General features: G+C 39.9%; 1 protein-coding gene across 1 annotated transcript; it reads left to right on the top strand.

Annotated features, from left to right (window-relative positions):
• The first annotated feature begins 1,576 nt into the window (after positions 1-1,576).
• On the top strand, positions 1,577-22,577 carry hsp90b1 (heat shock protein 90, beta (grp94), member 1). Its single transcript, XM_055027229.1, has 28 exons — positions 1,577-1,759; positions 2,296-2,398; positions 3,001-3,142; positions 3,225-3,341; positions 3,567-3,898; positions 4,040-4,151; positions 4,247-4,372; positions 5,266-5,382; positions 5,472-5,609; positions 5,703-5,780; positions 5,863-5,928; positions 6,016-6,285; positions 6,371-6,616; positions 6,723-6,859; positions 7,476-7,554; positions 7,663-7,822; positions 7,947-8,011; positions 11,846-12,155; positions 13,831-13,866; positions 15,625-15,677; positions 15,820-15,903; positions 16,065-16,171; positions 16,259-16,412; positions 18,478-18,579; positions 18,659-18,733; positions 18,832-18,900; positions 19,041-19,179; positions 20,144-22,577. Exons 1-28 carry the CDS (start codon positions 1,711-1,713, stop codon positions 20,275-20,277), a joined length of 3,600 nt encoding a protein of 1,199 aa, XP_054883204.1. The 5' UTR covers positions 1,577-1,710; the 3' UTR covers positions 20,278-22,577.
• The last annotated feature ends 1,027 nt before the right edge of the window (positions 22,578-23,604 follow it).

Below are 23,604 nucleotides of genomic sequence, written 5' to 3'. Positions count from 1 at the left end.
TGTGCTTTGTGTTTTGTCCAACAGTCCAAAGACAAACGTGTCATATTAATAAACTACATCAGTTTTGTGCAGGTGTAAATATGCAGCTTTTATTTTCTGCTTTACCTTTTCAAGAGATTACAGATCATTGTCATGAAACCTGCTTATTTCCTCACCACCAACTTAGGGCATACCGTACCTCAATTCTGATTACCCCAGGATTAGGTGCCCTATTCAGGTATGGAAAATTAACTGAAAAGACAATAATCACGCACCTCCATCCAAGTATTACGTTTTAGAAATCAAATTATGGGTTATTATTTTCCACCTTCCATCTGAGAGTTTTAACATTAGATAATGTCATTTGAATGCATTTATCAACATGACATGTCAATGTCAACTCTGCTGTCCAAAATCATCCCAGGGCTTGATTGGTCCATAGTTAATCCCCAACTGGACTGATAAGAACGTCTCAAAGTTGGGTAATTATTTTTAACAAAGCTGTGTACAAATTTTATGCAGTGGTATTGCTAACCTCGTAGTTTTTAATTGCAACTAACGTAATCTTTCGCTGGGAAAGATTACTTTCTTGCGCAATCCTGACCATGTTTAAACGGCAACAGAACAGAATAATTTTCTCACATGGTCTTTTTAATCCAAACCTCGCAATGACTTTTGCATTTTCTGAAAAATGTCAAGCTCTGAAATGACTACACAGAGTCACTTTTCTGTAGATTTGAAATGACCATTTATAAATGAGACTGATTTATTATAAAATCTGGTATTTTATTTACGTTCATTTTGAGGCAACACAGATAAATATGTTTTTTAAGTAGTGCAACCTTATGTGATGCTCATATAATCAGATACACCCTTGGGGGATGAAACACGACAATATACACATCTGGCACATCTGTTTATTATAAACATTCTTCATTAGAGGTGACAACCGTATCATTTACTTACTAACTAAATACTGCCATCTGGTGGAATAAGACAAGTAGGGCTCTTAGAATAAAACAGACCCTGAATCGTTCATGCATTTACTTGTATATTTTCCAAAATTTAGACCAAAAATGTAGAGCACAGAGGCAAATCCTGGAAAGGTTTTATGTCTATCGCTGAGCAACACTAAACTTTATAGAATAAGCAACGCAATCCTTGGAGATTCCCATTTAGTACAGATCAAATAAGCTCCCATTTTTATGAAGACATATTCGTCTTTCATATTTGCATATCTGCTTTCACCTAATTACGTACATATATATATGTTATGCAATGATATTGGCAGTTAAGCCATGAACAAAAAAGAGTCATCGTTTTTTTGTGTGTGTGTCATCAAGCTGCATTTTTTCTCTATGATATTATTCAACAAATCAATCTTTAACCTACGTAGATTTTCATGTAAAATACAACCTTAATTTTTGGAAGTGATGTGCTGAATATTCACTCTTGGCCAATGGTGTCTAGCCACGATTTTCGGTCATCGACTTATGTTGAGGGATCTGATTGGACCGCATGTGCCATATGCTTGGTGGTGATTGGTCCAATGTTGTGCGTGGTGCGCAGCCATTGGTCGACGGTGGAGGGTTTAACGGACTGGGCACGCTCACTCAGTCGAAGAAGTAGCCGCACGGCAACTGCTACAAAGACAGAGCTTCCTGCGCTATTTCTCCTGCCTTTTGTCTCAGGAGCTGAGCACTCACAATATCAGTAGAGCTTTATTTCAAAATGAAACGAGTTTGGGTGGTAGGGCTGCTTTTCACACTTCTGGCCTTCGGTAAGTAGCGGGAAGTTGTTGTTTTTTTGTCATTGTGGCTCACTTGCTGTTAATTTTTTTTAGCTACTTCAGCTACAGCAAGGCTAATGGAAACTTGTCTTTGTGCTTTTCCACCTTATGCTCAACTCTTTATTTTCTTTCTGCATAAATATGAGTTTTAAACCTTCAAAACGGCATATTTTGATAGCTCAGAGCAGCTTCAATGTTCATTATTCCTTGTTGCCTTTCCAGAAGTTTCTGGTTGTGGGAATGAAGCCGCACGTTGGCTGCTATGGAGACAGGAAAATCCTTGGGCAGATATGCTTTAATTTTTATTTATTTGTCACAATGGACACTATTGTGATTCGTGACGGTTTTTCTAGAAGTTTCTATTAGCAACACAATTCGCTTTACAGAAATGCATCCATTCTATCGCAGTCAATCGGACTTTCAAACTAATTTCGTCTTTTAAACGATCAGCGTCGACCGTTACAACCGACGCAGAGGTATGGTACGACATGTGTGACAAAAATGTAACCATATCTGTTCCGTGGCAGCTGCTGTAAGGGCCGAGGATGAAGTGGATGTGGATGGCACAGTTGAGGACGACCTGGGAAAGAGCAGAGATGGCTCCAGAACAGACGATGAGGTGGTGCAGAGGTAGGTGCAGCTTATTTGCTAAGGAAATTGAAAATAGGCTTTCAGAATAAGTTCACATTTGTTACTTCCACTATTGATGTACAGAACATCAGCAAGGAAAAGAACATTCGAAAATCAATTATGGGCAGTTTAGCATTCAGTCATTGATTCGTGTTTTCTTTGTATATTAGTGAATATAATTGTTTAAATGGGACTGATGTATTTAGTGTGTGAGATGCTTACAATCTAAGCAGAAGTGTCCAAAAAATAAACACAACATATCTTCTTTGTCACAGAATATTGTTTCAGTAACAACTTTGCTCATTTTTCTGAATTACTGCAAATCCAAAGCTGACACAATTTATTTTTTTTGGTTACACTGACAATCACCCAAATTCAAGGTCAGCTCCCCCAAGCCTTTGTACTCCGATCATCATGGTAGACATGTGAGCAGTGAAAGTGTCCTCTTCCTTCGAGCTACTGCTGTAGAATCTCAGTTCTCGAGAACATGACCATCACAAGCAACTCTAAACAAGGAGTCCAATCGCTTTCTGTTTATGGACGTTTTAAATCTGTGTGCTCTGTTTTGTTTCACTTGCGTTTCTGTATTTGACTTCCTTAAGGGAGGAGGAGGCTATCCAGCTGGATGGTTTGAATGCTTCTCAGATTAAGGAACTCAGGGAAAAGTCTGAAAAACACGCTTTTCAGGCAGAAGTCAATCGTATGATGAAGCTCATTATCAACTCTCTCTACAAGAACAAGGAGGTTTGTAGGAGGATGGAAGAGGGAAGTGGAAGCCCTGTTTGGGTTACTGTCTGGGGGATGCTTACCTGTTCATGTCTTTCAGATCTTCCTCAGGGAGTTGATTTCTAATGCCTCCGACGCTCTGGATAAGATCCGGCTGTTGTCTCTTACTGATGAATCAGCATTGGCAGCAAATGAAGAGCTCACCATCAAAATTAAAGTAAGCAGTGAGATATATTTTAAAGATGTTTAAAATTGCTAAAATGTTCGATTCAGTCTCCTCAAGTGTGTTGGCAGGGAGAGTGCAGGAGTGAATTTTGTATAATTCTCCCCCCAGATTGAAGCAGGAAAATGCTGCTACCTAAGCAGTTTTGCTTTATTATCAGAACTGCCACATTGTAAACAATTTAACTCGTGACATGTCTGTCTCCATTCTCGTTCGCAGTCTGATAAGGAGAAGAACATGCTCCACATCACTGACACCGGTATCGGAATGACCAAAGACGAGTTGGTGAGAAACTTGGGCACCATTGCCAAGTCGGGCACCAGCGAGTTCCTCAACAAGATGACGGAGATGCAGTCTGAAGGGCAGTCTACGTCCGAGCTGATTGGCCAGTTCGGAGTGGGTTTCTATTCTGCTTTCCTGGTTGCTGACAAGGTTATTGTCACATCCAAGCACAACAACGACACACAGCACATCTGGGAGTCAGACTCCAACCAGTTCTCAGTCATCGAGGATCCCCGTGAGGACACACTGGGAAGGGGAACAACCATTACGTACGTTTATTGAGTATAGTGGCTGATGAATAACTGTAAACATTTTACTAGTTGTATAGTCACTACTTCAGTTCTCATTCTACGCTGGCCTTGAACTTGAGTGTTTTGCCTCTTATTTATTTAAATTTTTTTCAAACTCAGACTGGTCCTGAAGGAGGAGGCTTCAGACTACCTTGAACTAGAAACTATCAAGAATCTTGTGAAGAAATACTCCCAGTTCATCAACTTTCCCATCTACGTTTGGGCTAGCAAGGTAATTATTTAATTCTAACTCTCACTCCTGCTATTATAAAGCTGATGGAGAATATAGAGCAGGGCAAATGATTCTTTTTGTTGTGAACATGTAAGACTGAGACGGTTGAAGAGCCCATCGACGATGACGCTGAGGCAGATGAACCAGAGAAGGAGGCTTCTGAAGATGAGGCTGAAGTAGAGGAAGAGGAGGAGGATAAAGACAAGCCAAAGACTAAGAAGGTAAGAGCTTAAAGTTGAGTTGTATAATAGTTTAGTTAAGCTGTACTTCTCGGGTGTTTTCTCCTTTGAAACACCTCAAAGTTAGAGAAGTTTTCTCCTTATTAGAACTGCTCTAGCTTTGCTCACCTGAAAATCTAATAATTAACTTCTTAAAAGATATATTTCTTGACAAAGTCCATTTAAAATAAATGCTACATGTACAATTGGAGCCTTTTACCAATTATAAATGCTACGCCTTGTCTCCCAGAAACAAGTGTGACAAACAAGAGCTGCACGTCGTACTGTCCGACTGTGGAAATGGCACTTTGTGTTGTGAAAGCCTGAAGTCTACAGATCCTTGTTGTTCCTGTAATTTTTTGAAAACTCACTTAGGGCTATTGGAATTAGTGAGTTTTGAGAACAAAAGGCTCCAATTGACTGTTGACCGCTAAATTATTCCTTAATATAAACAGCTGTTTTGTCCTATTGTTTTTTTGTTCAGTCTCCTCTGCAGTTTAACAGGATTTCACAATCTTTCATTATGGACTTAACATATTGAACTGTTTAGCAGCATGTTGAGCTAATCATGTATTAGCATCATGCTACAGTTATTATTAACTGTGGCAGTACATGCCGGAAGTTCAGGTAGACCATTGGTGTTACAAGAGGTTTCCAACTTTTTGGACTTCTTCTGCGAAATTTTTTTCACATCTCAATAATGTCAACACTAAAGAGAGCTGTACATGCAAACTGATAGCATTTAAGTGGATATTTATTTTCCAACCAGAACCAGTTCTCTTCGTTTTCTTATTTTTCTTCACCTATTGATCGAATCTTTTTGCTGTGTCATGGTGGATTGGATAGTACATAAAGTCAGAATTGTACCATTTCTTAAACAATCATTCACATGGTAGGTTGAGAAGACAGTTTGGGACTGGGAACTGATGAATGACATCAAGCCAATCTGGCAGAGACCAGCCAAGGAGGTTGAAGAGGACGAATACAAGGCCTTCTACAAGACCTTCTCGAAGGTATGAACAGTCTATATTTGTCAGACAAGTTAGAAGCCTTTTTATATCAAGACCCTGTTAAATTCCAGTCACGTTTTTCTCCCCACCAGGACAGTGACGACCCCCTGGCTCACATCCACTTCACTGCTGAAGGAGAAGTTACTTTCAAGTCCATCCTGTTCATCCCCACGTCGGCTCCACGTGGCCTCTTTGACGAGTATGGCTCAAAGAAGAACGACTATATAAAGGTTTGCGAACAAAGCAGAGTTTTGTTTCAACAAAAAAGGGAGTAAAAAACGTATGCAGGACTTTGAGATTTATGTCAAAACTTTGTCACACAGCTGTTTGTCAGGAGAGTTTTTATCACGGACGACTTCAACGACATGATGCCCAAATACCTGAACTTCGTCAAGGGAGTGGTGAGTTGCTGATAGCTGGTTAGTTTATATGATTTTCTTTGCCATCACTTTCTCTGAGACTAAGTGTGGTCTCCTTTGCCAGGTTGACTCTGATGACCTTCCTCTGAATGTGTCCAGAGAAACCCTGCAGCAGCACAAACTGCTCAAGGTAATCTCAAAGTCCATTGCAGTCTCTACGGTCCTTCAATGAAAAGGCGAAAGACGTTTGGTTAAACAATTTCTCCTGACTCAATAGGTCATCCGCAAGAAGCTGGTCCGTAAGACTTTGGACATGATCAAGAAGATTGCAGATGATCAGTACAACGAAAAGTTCTGGAAGGAGTTTGGAACCAATGTCAAACTGGGCGTCATCGAGGACCACTCCAACAGAACCCGTCTGGCTAAACTGCTCCGCTTCCAGACGTCCAACAGCGACACAGTCCTGTCCAGCTTGGAGCAATATGTGGAGCGCATGAAGGAGAAGCAGGACAAGATTTACTTCATGGCAGGGACCAGCAGGAAGGAGGTAAGTAACGATGGTATACAGGGGTGGATTGGAGAGTGTTGAAATGTTAGAACGCTCACTGAAATAATCCGTTGTGTCTTGACAGGCGGAGTCTTCTCCCTTCGTTGAGAGGCTGCTGAAGAAGGGCTACGAGGTCATTTACCTGACGGAGCCTGTGGACGAGTACTGCATTCAGGCGCTGCCAGAGTTTGACGGAAAACGCTTCCAGAATGTGGCCAAAGAGGGCGTCAAGTTTGAGGAAAGTGATAAGGCCAAGGAGAAGAGGGAGGCCCTGGAGAAGGAGTTTGAGCCTCTCACTACTTGGCTCAAGGACAAGGCCCTGAAGGACAAGGTAGAAAATTTGCTGTGTTGTAGTTATTTCATCCACCAACAGAAATCATGGATTTGGCTCGTTTTTAATGTCGCATAGTCAGAATATTTGCCTCTTTTCTCAACAGATCGAAAAGGCCGTTCTCTCTCAGAGGTTGACCAACTCGCCCTGCGCTCTGGTTGCCAGTCAGTACGGCTGGTCAGGAAACATGGAGAGGATCATGAAGGCTCAGGCTTACCAGACAGGAAAAGACATTTCCACAAAGTGAGTGTCAACACAGCTGCATGTCAGAAAGGACATCAGATGCTTTTCAGTAATGCAACTGAAATTTCATTGATTAAGGATACTTAATGTATTTATTTGATATGTGAAAACTCTAAAATGTGTCTTGAAATATTGCCAAGACTTAAATTGTAGAAGGGATATTTATTTAGAAAATATTATGTAGTGGCCCAACCAATCACAGAGTAAGACTGATTACATGATTGTTGTACAAGTCACACTCATGCACTCGGAGTTCAAACCTGTTTTTAAATGCGCTGCTTCCAAAAATGTTAATGGAAAATTGAGGAGAAGGACTAACTTTAGTAGTAAAAATTACAAAGGTTAGTGGGGACTCTAAAGACCCATGAGCAATACCAAGTCTTTGGGAAAATTGAGATGGTATGGACTTCAGCTGGAGTTGATTCCCAAAAGTCCAGAAAACACCATCTTGTCCATGACATGCAATACAACAATCTAATTCCCTGACAAAACATTAGAATCTATTTGTTGTGTAATTTCTATTTTAAGTTTTTCTGCTATTTTAATTATGTATAAGTGCCTGTAAACCTGTCTTACTGCCTCTTGAAGCTCACATGTATTGTCGTCTGTTCCTCAGTTATTATGCCAGCCAGAAGAAAACACTAGAAATCAACCCCAAACATCCCCTTGTCAAGCAGATGCTCAACAGAGTCAATGTAAGCATCAATCTGCCCTTCCTACTGATGCGTCATCGAATGCCTTAAACAGTTTTGACGATAAAACGACGCCATGTCTGACTACTTTTTGTTTCTTGCATTTTTTAGGCTGATGCTGAGGACCAGACCGCATCAGATCTCGCAGTGGTTCTGTTTGAGACGGCAACTCTGCGCTCAGGATACCAGCTGGCCGACACAAAAGCTTACGGAGACAGAATAGAGCGCATGCTCCGGCTCAGCATGAACGTCCCTCTGGACGAACAGGCACGTTCACTGGCTTTTAATCTAATTTTGACTCCCACGCATTAATATTTGAATGACTTGACTGTTGGAGTACCCATTAAAAATGGCATCTTTTCGGTAGGTTGAAGAAGAGCCGGAGGAAGAGCCAGAGGAGCCAGCAGAGGAAGAGTCTGAAGATAAAGATGAAGAAGTTATAGATGATGATGACGAAACGGTGAGGCTTCTTTCATGTCCTTAATATGCTCTCATGACTCTGAATGCCAAAGATTTCACACTTCTTTCTTACCCTGCAGGCAGAGCCAAAGGATGAACTGTGAAGCACTGAAAAGGACGACGTGACGATGGAACTGGAAATTGGAGTTCTTGTTCCATTGCTGCTGTGTTTAATGTTATCCTGAGTGGGGTCCTGGGGATGGGGTTTTTTTTTAAGAAGACCATTGTTTGGGTTTTTGTGACTTTTTTTTTTTTTTTTTTTTTTTTTTTTTTTTTTTTACATTCCTCATGACTGTAAATTTGTTAATATTTAACTGAACTGTTTATGGAAAGATGCAATTCCGTCTATTGATCGAATAAATGTTACCACAAAAATCTTTGTTTTGGAAAACAATTAAAAATGTGTTTTCAATGCAGAAGTGAAACCAAATCAAGTACTACCAAACCATTTTGCATTAAACACGTCCAAATGTGACACAGTACGGCATTTTCATGAAAACGCTTCCAGAATCTTTAGATTTGTCAAAACTGACTCGGTTGGTTTAGGGAAGCTACAACTACTGAACACAAGATAAATTAGAGGACTGAGATGCAGAGGTGGGCAGAACTGCTGAAGTGTTAGAAGTATTACTATCACCGAAGTTAACGCTATAGGTGACTAGCTACGTTCAGAGTACTTTAATATCTGGCTTTCTGTGAAAATGACACTTTGTTTGCAAATTCTAGTATTTTTGTAGGAAGTCAATTCTAAAATGCTTCCACTGTTTCACAAGTTTGTGAAACAAATGGAGTAGATGTCAACAGTTCAGAACATGACAAAGGACATCCTAAGATGCTCTGTATATTCACATACAATATGAATATTGTTTGCACTGTTCCAAACTGTTGCCAGACATTTTTACCAGAGTACCGTCCATATTAATCAAGACAGAAAAACAGAACGTGCAGGAAATATATTGCACCTCTGGTTTGGAGGTGCAATATATATAATTTTTTGTGATGCCATGTATTCATGTAAACGGATATTGATCTGTCATCCAATTCTCGGTACAGAAACTTGAGGAAAGTAGTGGGGGAAACTGGGGATTGGGTACAAAATTTAGCTGTGTAAGAAGAACAGTCTGCCTATGGATTATAGAACAGGACCTAAAGAGACAGGCCCAATTTCAATGCATTCAATTACAGTCAAATTACACTGTCAAATTTCTTTTAAGTCATATTTGATAAATACTACCTACAAGGTGTAGGATGTGCAAGGAGGCCCCTGAGACAGTCCAGCACATAACAGCAGGGTGCAAGATACTGGCAGGGAAAGCGTACATGGAGCGACATAACCAAGTGGCAGGCATAGTGTACAGAAACATCTGTGCAGAATATGGACTGGAAACCCCGAGATCAAAGTGGGAAACACCCCCAAAGGTGATGGAGAACGCCAGAGCTAAGATCCTGTGGGACTTCCAGATCCAGACAGACAAAATGGTAATGGCGAACCAACCAGACATTGTCGTAGTGGATAAACATCAGAGGAAAGCCGTTGTGGTAGATGTAGCAATACCAAGTGATTGCAACATCAGGAAAAAGGAGCACGAGAAACTGGAGAAATACCAGGGCCTCAGGGAAGAACTGGAGAGGGCCTGGAAGGTGAAGACCACAGTGGTGCCTGTGGTCATCGGGGCCCTCGGGGCAGTAACCCCCAAACTGGAGCAGTGGCTACAACAGATCCCAGGAACAACATCAGACATCTCAGTCCAGAAATGTGCAGCAGTCCTTGGCACAGCCAAGATACTGCAGGACCCTCAAGCTCCCAGGCCTCTGGTAGAGGACCCGAGCTCAGAGGATAAGAACCACCCGAGAAAATTCCTTTCTCAAGTTTTTTTTTAATGTATATATATATATATATATATATATATATATATATATATATATATATATATATATATATATATTTTTTTTTTTTTCAACAAATGTAGGTAGCATGCATGGTTACTTAATTTGGCAGTGCCATTTTATAGCACAAAGTGGTTGGAAAATCACACACTACTCCTTTATCCCAGTGACAAGCTTTTGACACCATAGCATTCACCTTCAGTATATTTTAAAGGGGTTTGATTAAAATTGGCAGCCTCTTTGTTATATTTTAATTATTTAGGAAAATATTAACTATTTCTTACACCCTATAGACTTTATGAAGGGAAACACAAACTGTCCTTAGAAATTGCAGTATAATATTGCTTCCTGCAGATGGCGCCATCGCACGGATGGGACTCAAATTACTCTAACTCAGCCAGGTCACATGTACTATATTACATAGGATCTGGTACACTTTCCTACCGACATATCTTTTGATAAACATGGTAAATGTAAATTTTAACACTTAAGATATTTTGTTTTTTTAAAAATGATCTCTCTCATTTAAATGCACATTTATTTAGCCAGTCTCAATGCTACAAATATGTCTAGTCCTGATCAGTTTCAACACGTATCAAAAATTCCTAAATTTAATTGTTCTGTTTTTTTTTTACAACTAATTTCATAATGTACTATTAAATTTTGGTAGATGTAATATTAGGAAAGGGATGCACAGAGCAGCTTCAATAAACCATCAGGAAGCTAACAGGCAGACAAGCAGAAATCGTTGAAAATCTTCACCAGAGAGAAAACTTATCTTTTAAACAAAAGGTGACAGATACAGGGCAAAGAAGGGGAGGAGAATCCCGTAAAGCCTGGGGGTGGAGAGGAAACCCTACACTTATAAAAGAAACTGATCATTTCTGCTGTATAATAAACGTCGTTGTTGGTGTGCAGTGTCAGAGTCACAATGTCCTAAACGCTCCTGCAGCAGTTATTGCTTTTCCGCCCCTGTGATTCCGGAAATGGTCCCCAAACTCTCTGGCATTGAGGCGTCAAAACGAGATTTGCCTCTGTACTTATTATTACTATTATGATTATTATTTTCTACATAATTAGCATCCAGGGACAACATGGTTTAAAAGAAAATTGTGTTACTCCTCCTACACATTAGTTGTTTCTATTGTTTACTTGTTTGATCTGAAACACAAAATATAGACCATGCTGTAATAGTCCACAGATTTTTGGGATTTGAGTGATTAATTATAATTCTTTTATCAATGCAGACCACAAAAGGCCAATATGCACGGATGAGACAAAACCTACATGCAAACTTCAATCCGCATTACTTTTATTTTCCTCACCTGCTTTGAGGGTGTGGTTTCATGATCTCAACTTAAAGTAACAATAAAATAAATAAAAAGCAAACAAAATAGAAAAACAACACATTTGAGCACCGATGCATTTCATCCACTCCCAATCGCGCAATATTTCAGCTCGACATAACAACTTAATTACCGACACACACAAAATAAGAACATGAGCATGATGTGATGTCTCGTTCTGCCGGCAGGATCCGACCTCCTCCGGTGAAAATCCATGTCTGACAACACGTCGGCTTCTCTTTCCCATAATTTGTATTTTGCGACTGACTGCAGTTTCTGCGCCGCCGCCGCTCATGTACGCAATCCCTGGATAGGTGGTTACCATGGATTCCTGGGTCACATGCGTGGGTTTCCTATTGCCAGAAGCAGCAGAAGATGCTTGGACCCAAAAAAAAAAAAAAAAAAAAAAATCCACAGCCATTTTCATTCAAGAAAAGGAGAGGATCCGCTGTGGACGGCTCGCTGACTGACTGACTGACTTGGGGGGCGTCCAGACTATACACCCCGTTATCCTTATTTCCATCGGGAGGAGGGCGGGGAAGCTGTTTTTGTCTTTTTCTCGTGTGCGTGCGTGTGTGTGTGATATTTTGTAGAATTCGCAGCAAACCGGTTTTGTCCACATCCAAAGACTGAAAACAGGAATGAGTATAGAAATCCCCGAGGGACTGACGGAGCTGTTACAGAGCTTTACCGTGGAAGTGTTGAGGAATCAGCCCAGGGACCTGCTCGAGTTCGCGCTACAGTACTTCACCCGGCTGAAGGACAGCGAGACCAAAGAGGCCTCCTTTGGCAATGACCAAAACTCGGCCCCGCGATCTGGGAAAGCGGTCAATTTCATTGACGAGGCCATGCAGATCGATTCGGAGAACGGGGAGGAGGAGGAGGACGACGACGACGACGAGGAATTCATAGGTAAGCCGATGTGCGTTTTTATTTTTTGTTTGTTTTTTTGTTTTTTTCTCTTTGGACACAGCGCGTATGTGCACGTCGCTGATGTTAATGCATGTCGAGACATATGCATGCACGGTGGAGCGAGCGCACGGCTGGGAGACGCTGGAAACGAGGCGCGGGGATGCTCGCCACCTTGCATCCACCACCGTTGCTGTCTGTCATTCGCCATATATGGTCAGAGAGGCTGAGAGACGCGCTAAACGTGTCCAGCTCTGCAACGGGGTTTTATTTGCGTTAAGAATGCATTTCGATTGCAAGAGCTGCAGAATGAAGAGATCTTTCCATTTCTATTTTGTTGTTGTTGTTGTTGTCTTGAGTATTTTCAGGCCACCTATCAGCAGGCCTGTTTAACCTCATTAGCCAGTAAGGAAGGGGGAATTGATGGAAAAAACAGGAGATCTAAGCAACGCCTTGCTTTGAAAGGTGACATTTTGTTTGTCCTGAAGTGTGATTGTATTTCAAACATCTGGCCATGCAGAGATGCAAGCAGCATCAGAACACATCAGAGACAGCATCCCGGTGAGTGGTGGGGTTTGAAAGGGCCGGTTGCAGGGCCGGTCCGACCATAAATAGGGCCCCAAGCTGACTCTATTGAGGGGTTGCACTTGCACATAAAACCACGGATCACCAAGCACAGTTTTATTTCCCTCCTCGAGTTCGATTGTGGAAAAGTTTGGCAAAATGAAGACGATTATTAATTATTGCAAATTGTTTCAGAAGTGAGAGATGAATAGTGATTGAGTTGAATGCGTTCTAGCTGCAAGTTGGAATTTGTTCGTTGGTTTGGTGCTGACTTAGTCATAAAAGTCAATCACAGCATTCTGCTCTAATCCAATTCACAAACTCGAGGAAAAATGTTCTTAAATGGAGATTGCAGAATGCAACTTACACTTTGGGTGGTACACCAAAACCAAACCCCATGGTAGAATTTCAAGACTTTTACATGTGCTGCAATGTTAAAACTTCTCAACTAAAATAAAACACTTGCTTTGATTCCTTTTTTCAGGTCTTTTATTTTTTCTATCTTTAAATATGGGATCCCGGTATTTGAAGGTGGTACCAAGAGTAGATGATGGATATTCAAAAAGGGGCACAACGATTGGAAAAAAAAAAGTCTTTAGGCGCAAGCAACAAAAAATATTTAACTACGCTAAACCAAAAAATTCAAATCGACAGCTCAGTTTAGTTGCAGCTTTAATTGACCGACCGGCTGGCTGTAGCGCTTAGATATGAGCAGGTTTGTTTGTTAAATCGACGAGTTTTTGGGTCACGCTTGATGATCATTCAGCCAGCTTCCCCTGCCCACTTCATGACTGGGAAGCTATCAATAGATGAGACTTCCTAATATACATTTCATGCTGATCTATTTTCTAGGAGCTTGGCACTTTCACACCGTGTTACATTTTAATGTTTTCTTTTTTGTCCTTGTCATTGAAATTATTCAAAGACCTAAATCCACTTCAAAGCAGCTGTCCTCATTCAGGTTTCACCCTGATGAATGTGGATTCCTTAATGAGTTGGGCTCCACGGGGGTATTAGCTGTGAAATCACAGCCACCAAACCTCTTTTCAAAAACAGCTTTCAGAGCGATTCAGCTTATGATGAAACTGAACATGTGGCTTTTCGTTGTTTACAGCGCCAGTGATAAACAGATTCATCAGAAGAGCATCGGGTGAGTTACAATTTGCCGCTTGTTAAAGTTTTTTATTAACATCCTGTGGCTCTGGTCTGTGTCATTTGTCAGAGAACGGGTAGCTTCTCCGACAAATGAAAATCTTTTTTTTTTTTATGCCAGCTGTCTTTTGTCATCGCTTCCGTCTTATTACAATAAGGCTGATTTGTAAGAGGCTGTGAAGCTGCTCTGTCTTGAACCTGGTTTATTATGTCAGTGAGTGACATGGGCGAGGAAATCAGGACAAGTGATGCTTATAATTATCTTTCGCTCACAATAGTCGGGAAAGGTTGTGGCTCTGGCGGAAAGATGGCTGCAGTTTTGCTGATGTGAAACGTTCCACTTGTACTTTGTTAAACCATGAGCATTTCGGATCGGCTAATCTTGTAGATAGAAATGAAAACCAGGTGCAATTGGACCTGCAAAAATGATTTAATTCATTCCTTATCCTGAAAGTGTTATTGCACGAATGGAAAAATGTTTTAACAAAATGTTGCTGTTTAATTCTGTTTGAAACATAGCACAGTTTACCCACAATGCCTTGCGAAAGTATCCACATCCCTTAAACATTTGACTTGAGACAAACACAAACCTCAATGTAAACAAAAAAAAAAGAAAATTTAGGTAACCTCAAATTACCTTGAGCACACCGTTTCCACTTAGAAATATGGTGGTGGCAGCATTATGCACTGTGTGGATATTTAGGATTTAAAGACGAGGAAGATCATCATAGTTCATGAAGGGAACTATGATGGAAGACTTGAGAGTGACGCTAGAGACTCCCTTAAACAAATTAGATACAATCCAATCCAAAACACATACAGTCATAGTCAATAAATCAGAATATGCATTCAGATGAAGCCAATTTATCAGATTAAAAATAACTTGAAAATAGCCTTCACACAAGTATTAAATAAACTTTTTTTTATTACACCCACATTTCTGTATTAAATGTTTTGTTTTTCTATTGGTCTAATGGAATGGTCTAATTTCAAACGGGTCATTTTTTTCATGACCCGTTTGCTAAAAATCGTCATAACTAACGGAAATAATGGCTTTCAAACATCCATCTGTAATTAAGCTACATAATGTGTTTCAATTAGTTGTAAAGTTCCTAGAATAAATGGGCTTTTCAGGAACATTCAGAGTTTTTTTTTTTATTTTAAATTTTTTTTATTTTTTATGTGTTTGTATTAACGTGTTGAAATGGCCCAGCCAAAGTTCAGACCTAAATCCAACAAGACTCAAACATTCTAGCCCACAAATGCTCTCTATTTAATCTGATTCAACGTGAGATATTTTCCGTAGAAAAATGGGCACAAGAGTCGGTCTTTAGATTCAGAAGGTGGGTAGAGACGTCTGCAAAGGTGACGCTCATAAATTTGCCTCTTTTGGCTTTCTGTTTGTAGAAAATAATGAAAATCATACATAATTTCCCTTTCACTTCATTATTATGCACTCCTTTGTATTGGTCTGTGAAATAAAGTGCTGATAAAAAAAAACAAAACAATGACGCTTATGGGTGTAATGGGACAAAATCTGCAAAAACTGAAGGGCTGTGAATATATCTTAAAGTTACTGTATTGCATTCAAAGGCATAATAACAGAACGGGGAAGAAGGCTGTTTGTCTTTACTGTCCACAGGGTTCTGTGCAAATATGATTAAATGCAGCTTGTAATGGAGTAAATGTACTTTGAGATTGTCAAAACACAGCATAGATGTGACAATATTTTCCTTTGTTGCTATCTGTGATACAGTGTGTGCAGAGGCGTTCAACCCTGACGAAGATGACGAAGATAAAGAGCCAAGGGTAAACGTCAGTCCATGCAGCAATCATACAGATATATCATTTCTCTTAGCATAAGACGACATTTTGGTGAAGAATATGATTTCTTTATGTAATCATCGGCCGCTCCAAGACAGTCCCGCGTGAAATGCATTTTGTTTCGCAGGTTACCCACCCCAAAACCGACGAGCAGAGGCAGAGACTACAGGAAGCTTGCAGGGACATTCTTCTGTTCAAGAACTTAGATCCAGTGAGTACACGACCTGGTCCAGCAGATTTACGTTGCTTGTGTTTCCTCCCTGCGTTGTTTCAACCATTGGTCAGCTCTTTAAGTTGGAAATATTGATTTTTTTATCATTTGTTTTCAAACACAAAGAAATTGAAACAGCCTTATGTTTTTCTCCTTCTCAGGAGCAAATATCTCAAGTTTTGGACGCCATGTTTGAAAAGTTCTGCACAGAGGGAGAGCACATCATTGATCAAGATGATGACGGGGACAACTTCTACGTCATCGAAAGGTGCTACACGCACTTACTTTTAAATGATTAATTGTGTCTTTCTAAATTTTTAAAAGTGATTTATTTTGTGGTTTTGCTGTCGGTCAGTGGGACGTTCAACATTTTTGTAAAGATTGAGGGCGCGGAGAAGCTGGTGGGCTCCTATGACAACAAGGGCAGCTTTGGAGAACTGGCGCTGATGTACAACACCCCGAGGGCGGCCACCATAATTGCAACCTCGCCTGGAGCCCTTTGGTGCCTGGTGAGTGAAACATTACGCACCCGAGCAGGAGCACAGCTGGCTGCTGCTTGCTCAGGTTTTAATGACATACGCTGTGCAGTCAGCTGGCACAGTTTAAATAAACACCCAGGCTGTTTGTGGTTGTGCTGCAGCGTGGTGCTGCACAGTCAGGACTGGGTAACATAATGCGCAGTTGAAGCGTTAATTGACGCAATCGTTGTTTCTTTCACACTGTTTGCAATGAAGTCAGAAACCATTTTGACATAGGTGATAGTTAGCATTAGCCAAACTGTTCATGTTTGCTCAATTTTTTTTCTACTTAGGTCAAACATTTTGCGCATTCTTCCACAAAATTTAAAAACGATTTGGACCCGAGTGAAGTTTGCAGGCTGTCTTGCCCATCCGCACGCTTCCAGCTGAAAACAACGATGCTGATCCAAAAGAGGACAGGGAGAAGAAAGTCACATGACCTACAACATTGTGAACGTCTGGTTTCATCTGTGTGAAATCCATTGGATGTGAGAATCAGACTAGAGGACTAATATCACTGCTTGATATGAATTTACATATTCACTAAGAGCTAATGAAATAGTAGAAACGACTCCATAGAATTTGGATGCAATTTTGTCTCTAAAAAGTTTCCTGTGGGCCGGATGAGCAGTGCGACGGTTCGTTTGGAAGAGAAACATCCCTCTTATTCATGACTCAGCAAGGTTTGTGTCCTTAAAGAGCAGCTAGCCGCTCTGTTATGTCATCTACGGGAGACGAGGGACGTTGACGCTGAACCCTCTGCTGACCGGAGAGTCTTAGAGTGTGCAGCTTAAGCTGTGAACGAGCAGGAGCTCCTCTCTTCACCATGCAGCCAGCTTTGTCTGGGGATGAGCAAGTGGTGCCAGAGAGTCTCTGAGCTAACAGAACATTACAGTGGACATGTTATTTGCCGTCTGACGTGCACTAGTACTTACCTCTTTATTAAGGCCTGGGGCTCTCGAGCCTGTCATGGCGAGCCTCGGCTTGAGGAGGGCGCCCTCTGCAGCTAATGGTACTTCCTACAATGTAGTTCAATCTATTTTATGTTGACGCCTAATTCTTGGAGCAATATTTGGCATATTAAACCACTGTTACTGTATTGCAGACAGATGGCACAAGCAGGAGGAACGTTTGAGTGCCGTGTTTCTTTTTACCTTTTGAATAAATGCTTTTGTTGCACCCACAAAAAAAAAAAAGAGAGAAAAAATCACAAGCTCATTTTGAGACCTAATGCATATTGTGGTTTCATAAGAGTTGGTGTCTGAAAAAGCAGCAGAACAGTCTGGAGTTATAATAATAAGAAGCGTAATGATACATTTACCTCATGAAATGACAGGCTGTACTGGGCCCTTGGCAGAATTTGATTTGAAGTCTTGCCAGTTTAGCTGATTGTCCACCAGCCACAAGTCAATTATGTATTGTCAATGTTTAAGTTTTTCTGCAATTCTACTTTCACCATTTTGTTTTGAAGCTTACCAGTGGGCCAACAACTGATGCCTATTTTACAAGTTATTTAACTGCTTTATTGCCATAGTTTCATTTTCAGATAGTCCATCCTTCTGTCGATTATATATGCTAACTTATACTTGAAGGTGCGCACCCTCGCCTTTGCACTCTCCTGCACTACAGCGCCTCTCTCCTCAGCAAACTAAGCTGAGAACTCAAGAAATTGCTAGGTCTCCTGTAACACTGGGTTGTTTCTCCATCACTAGCAGAGTTGCAGCACACTGGCAGTCCCGAGCTTCAACAATAGTGCAAGCTGAATGGGGAAACAGTGAGAGCAGCACATACATGAACATGATCGACGGTGTTAAGAACTTCCTCCTAGCTCTGATTGGTTGTTTCTGACAGGAAGCAATGTGTTTAAACATGTAGCAGCTGGATCACTACATAGAGCCAGAGAAGTTTCATTTTTAAAAAAATCTGTTCCTGTCAGGTCATTGTGACAATGTTAATAAACATATATTTAAAAAAACATTTTTAAATAAAAAAAAACACACACACTTATATCTGTAGACATAAATAAAAAGTTGTTTTATTTCAAACTTTGTTTCAGGATCGTCTTACATTCCGGAGGATTATAGTGAAGAACAACGCCAAGAAGAGGAAGATGTACGAAGCGTTCATTGAAACTCTGCCCCTACTCACTTCTTTAGAGGTCAGCTTTGCACCACAGTGTCAAACAAAGGGCACCACGGACTCACAGTGAAAGTGTTGATAGCCTGATGTCTTTTCAGGTGTCGGAGAGAATGAAGGTGGTAGACGTGCTGTCCACCAGAGTATACAATGACTCACAGCAAATTATTGCTCAGGTAATTCGTCTCTGTGTGGAGTGTTCCTAGCGATTTCATCCTCTGTTTTGCACTTGCAAAGTCTGAGCCCGCTTGCCTGCATTGCTGTGTCGCAACAGGGTGACTTAGCGGACTGCTTTTACATCGTTGAGAGCGGCCAAGTTAGGATCACCATGAAAAGGAGCCGGGTAATTTTGGACGTTTTAAAATGATTTCCGTGTCCACTTTGCTTTTCAACCTCACAACTGGAAGCACACGCTCCAGGCGTGTGCTGGAAGCGTGTTTTCGGTTCTGCTTTCTTATCCTTGTGCTTTTTGTTTCTCACAAGACAAAAAAAGACGAGGAGGAGGAAGAGGAGCTCGATATTGCCACGTGCACGAGGGGCCAGTATTTTGGGGAGTTGGCTCTTGTCACAAACAAGCCCAGAGCTGCATCGGCATATGCTGTGGGGAGTGTCAAATGTTTGGGTACATTTTGTACACTTCTTTGATGTGCTGTGTTAGGGGTCGAGGCAGCCATTCATACTCACTCTTCCGCTATGTCTTCTTTTTCCCTCCCCTAAAACTGTTTGTGCAGAATTACCCATAAGACAGGAGATATTGTTCAGAACACTCAGACACCAAAAGCACGGATGACTGCAGCCACAGTTACTTGTGGAATTTGTTTTGTTTTTATATTTTCTTACATCACATGGCATGAAAATGTTTTCCCCTCCAGACTGAATATTTTGTGGAATAACCTTTCACTGCAGATCTGTTGAGATTTGTCTCCACCAACTTGTCTGAAAAACAGTTTTCAAGTCTTTCTAGAGATTATTAATTAGATTTAGGTCTGAACTTTGACTAGGTCGTCCTAATTAGACTTTGATACAAACCATTCCATTGGCTAAAGGTTTGGGGGACCTTGTCCTGTCGCACAGTGAACCTCCGCCCAAATCCATCAACTATTTTTTATTAACTGATCAGCTTTTTATGTCTCTACCAAAGACAAACTGTCACTGCCATGTTTTATGTCTATTTAATAGTGTATTAGTGTATAACATATTTTTGAATTTGAATTTAAAGTTGACTGTGAACACAGTGATTCTAGTAAGGGGAAAGGGCTGGATTTGTATTAATAAATAAACATGTCATTATTTTTCTACGAAACAAATGCACCACCATGCATTGGTTTGCCCTACAAAAATAATAAAATATGAGTTGAAGGAGCATGAATTTTTGCTGGGTGTTCTGAGTAATTCATCAAAACCAACCTTAATTTTTTATCTTCTCTAAATAGGCAGTGCTTAATTAGCATCTTGCATTTGCCTTTATCCCAATAAAAAAAATCTTTTATGAGATTTACTCAGTCTATAGACTTACTGTTTTCACATGACCTTCTATAATTCCCATAAAAATCAAAGCTGTCTTTCTGTCTTTTTTTTTCTCAAAGTCCTGGATGTGAAAGCGTTTGAGAGACTCCTCGGCCCTTGCATGGACATCATGAAGAGGAATATCGCTAATTACGAGGAGCAGCTGGTGGCCTTGTTTGGAAGTAGCGCTGAGATTGAGCAACAGAGTGCATAAGGCGACTCCAATGAACCATGAAGCAAGAGGGCGGCAGAAACAAATAAAAAAGAAAAGAAAAAAGTTCTCACTGTGGATGTTTTCCACAACACTATTCAAAACAGAAGAAGAAATGTGAATATCCACTACACCACATTTGAGTGTCTTACAATTAAGACTAAGATACGGCCCGTGTTGGTAGAGCGTGTGACAGAAAGTCGCAACCTCGGAAGTTGCTTAAAGCCTGTTTTATTACATTAATCATGACTTACACTGTAAAGAATATGTGTGCATTTTACTTGTCAGTGTCAAGTGCTTCACTTTTTCTGAAAACCGAAACACTTTGTTATGCCTCACCCCATTTTTTTGACAACGGTATTCTGATAAAAAAAAAAAAAAAAGTGTATTATTGCTTGTAAATTTCTAAATTTTACCAATCGTAAATAGGTCTCCAAAGCTGATTTATGCTTGGATAATCATGGGCAGTTTTGGTGCACTACCTTTCTCAGAAGGAGAAGTCCACATGAACTACAATGGCATGAAAGAGTATTTGCCTCCTTATGGATTTCTGCCCATTTTGCTTCTTTTTGTCGGATGCAAATGTTTTAGATATTGAAACAAATTTTAATATCATGCAAGGATGGCCTGAGTAAAAACAAAATCCAGTTTTCAAATGGCAATTCCATTTACGTAGAGAAAAACGTCTCCAAACTAACTGGCTCCTATGCAAATAAAAAAGTAACCTCTTCCCTTGTTAAGCCTGCATTAGCTATGATTAACCATGTTTTCTTTGAAAGTACCTAATTGCAATCTTACTACTACCAAACGTTAGGAAATCACAAGGCATCGTGTCTGAAATCACGAGAGTCGTAACACAAACAGAGAAAACTTTGAAGAATTCAGAACTTTCAACACGTCTAACAAAATTGCTCTAAAACTGCATTGAGATTTTCCTTCAGCCTTTAGCTGAGGCCTCTCTTCCCTCAGTTAATCGTAATGTTCATCATAAAAAAGAGACAGGGCAAAAATATCATCCTTGAAGGTTTCCAAGGCCAAAGCCCCATCTCTCATTTGCCAGAAGTATCTTAATGAACCCAGAGACTTTTGGGAAAATATATAATGGACTGGTGAGAGAAGAGTAGGACAATATGGAGGGTGTATGTCCTGTTAGATGTGACATAAAACTGGCACAGCATTTTGGAAACACAGTGTTTGAAGTGTGATGCTCTGGGGCCAGTTTGATTCTTTAAAACCAAGATTATGTCCATTACTTAATGGAAACGTGAATTCTGCAAAACCTTTTTAATGTGGTTAAATTAAAAGGAGTCTGCAACAGCCGACCAAACTTGTTCCACAGAAATGGTGTGATGGCAGCGGTTGTCCCAAAGGGCTTAACAAGCAGTTTATAAGGATTTTTGGGGGAATTGCTTTTTCACACCAAGCCATTTCATTTTTGACAGCTTTATTTTTCTTTGTAAACACGTCATTTGAAATCTGCCATTTGCATTTTACTCACGGTATGTCTGGCGCATCTTAAGATTTGTTAATCTGAAACATTTAAGTGTGATACGTATAAAGGAAAGCAACAGAAGAAGAAATGTGCAAAGTGGGTGAATACCTTCTCACCGTGCTGCATTTCTAAATCTTTCATACTGTGTTAAGAGCAGAACTGAGTTCACATTTGTACTCGAGTACATCTTTGTTTATCAGCAGATTATAACTCTTTGATCTGATAAACAGTATTTTATTCTTCATAAGTGTTAGTGGCTCTTTGCCGAAATTCTCTGCTTTTACAACAAAGGCAACGTCAGAGGGAGAAATAGCTGATAGTTTTGTAAGAATATACAACACATTGCTGTACTATTTTGAAACTGAGTGTTATTATACGGTGTAGGCCCACTTCGCATTTAAGACATTTCTCCACTGGATTGTAGTCATTGTAGGCAGTGTCTTGAGACAGTTTCCTTTGCTGTGTTTTAGTGTGAGATTTAGCCCATATTTTTTTGCGTAGGTAAAATATACATTATTGCTGTCTACCTCTGCCAACGACAATTTTTGCATATACCTGCCGAACAGGAATCAAAAAGGGGTCATTTTTTTCTTCCCCCCACTAATCTCTCTCTTTTTTATTGTTTTCTGTAACAAAGTTTTTCTGTTTTTTTTTGTCTGCAGCTGAGTTTACATTTAAAAATGCTGATCTCCAACCATTTTAGTAGCACTTTTATTTTATAAGGTAAGACCACAACGTTAGCCAGAAGAAAAAAACAAAACAAAAAACAATTATGTGTCTCACTTTTCATGTCATTAAAGAACATTTTATAGTTCTGTGTTACATGAGATTATTTGTTGTTACCCATAACAACTCAAGAGTTGGTGTTGTTTTTTGGGTCTTGGGTCGCCCCGGTTGATCCTGTGGTTTAAAAAGTTAAGATTTTCTGTCATCATGTTTGGAAAAATATGAGTAAAAGATGCACTTGCAAAAGCACAAAAGATCACAAACAAACACAATAAAATAGACAAGAATAAAACATTTCAAAATGCAAATGTTATCAGTTCAGCAAGAAAAACAGGCATATTGTATTTGTTTATTTAAATCTATATTATTCTTAATGTTAATGACTGTGTCAAGGATGAGTCATTCTGATACGACTCATCTGAGAAATTAACATACTGAGGATCTTGGAATTACTTCAACATACTTGCAGTCAGGCCAGTGATTTGCGTGTTTCGAAAGTGCTTGAAGATTATAAAGTTGAAATAATTTTTTTAACTTCTTAACACAGAGTATATTTCATTAGGGTGGTGGTAAAAATGAATAAAAGACCTAAATACAGTTTAAACAGACTAAATCACTGGTACATCTCAGTAATAGGATATCATGAAAAATGTAATTTATTCCAGTAATTCAGTTCGAAAAGTGAAGCATTCAGATTTATCACACACTGATTGGATATATTTAAAATTTTTGTTTATTTCTGTTAGATTTGGTGGATTTGCCTGCAGTAAAAATCTGAAATTTTGCTGACATACATAAATTCTTCTTTTTTGTAGTATTTTGACCTACACCCAATTGGAAGATAGGCTTGGGCAACTTTCGTTAAGAATTTAAGGTGCAAAATGTTGCTTACGACGATTGCTACAGCTAAAGATAAGAATGTAAGGTTGAGTGGAAGAAAAAAGAGTAACAGAGTCTGAGATAATGTCGAGGTGTGGACTGGGGTGAGACACAGCATCTGAATCATCCTACCTAAAAAGAAAAAAATCTGAACCGTTGCTGTGCAACATTGAGTTGTTTAAATTATACTCAGTGGTCTTAAGTCCTCTATTCAGATGAAAGTAATGTCAGAA

Source organism: Poeciliopsis prolifica, unplaced genomic scaffold, assembly GCF_027474105.1.
Source record: "Poeciliopsis prolifica strain line A6 unplaced genomic scaffold, Auburn_PproV2 SCAFFOLD001, whole genome shotgun sequence".
Classification (NCBI taxonomy): domain Eukaryota; kingdom Metazoa; phylum Chordata; class Actinopteri; order Cyprinodontiformes; family Poeciliidae; genus Poeciliopsis; species Poeciliopsis prolifica.
The sequence above is the reverse complement of the archived record's forward strand: the minus strand, read 5'-3'. Positions and strand labels throughout refer to the sequence as shown.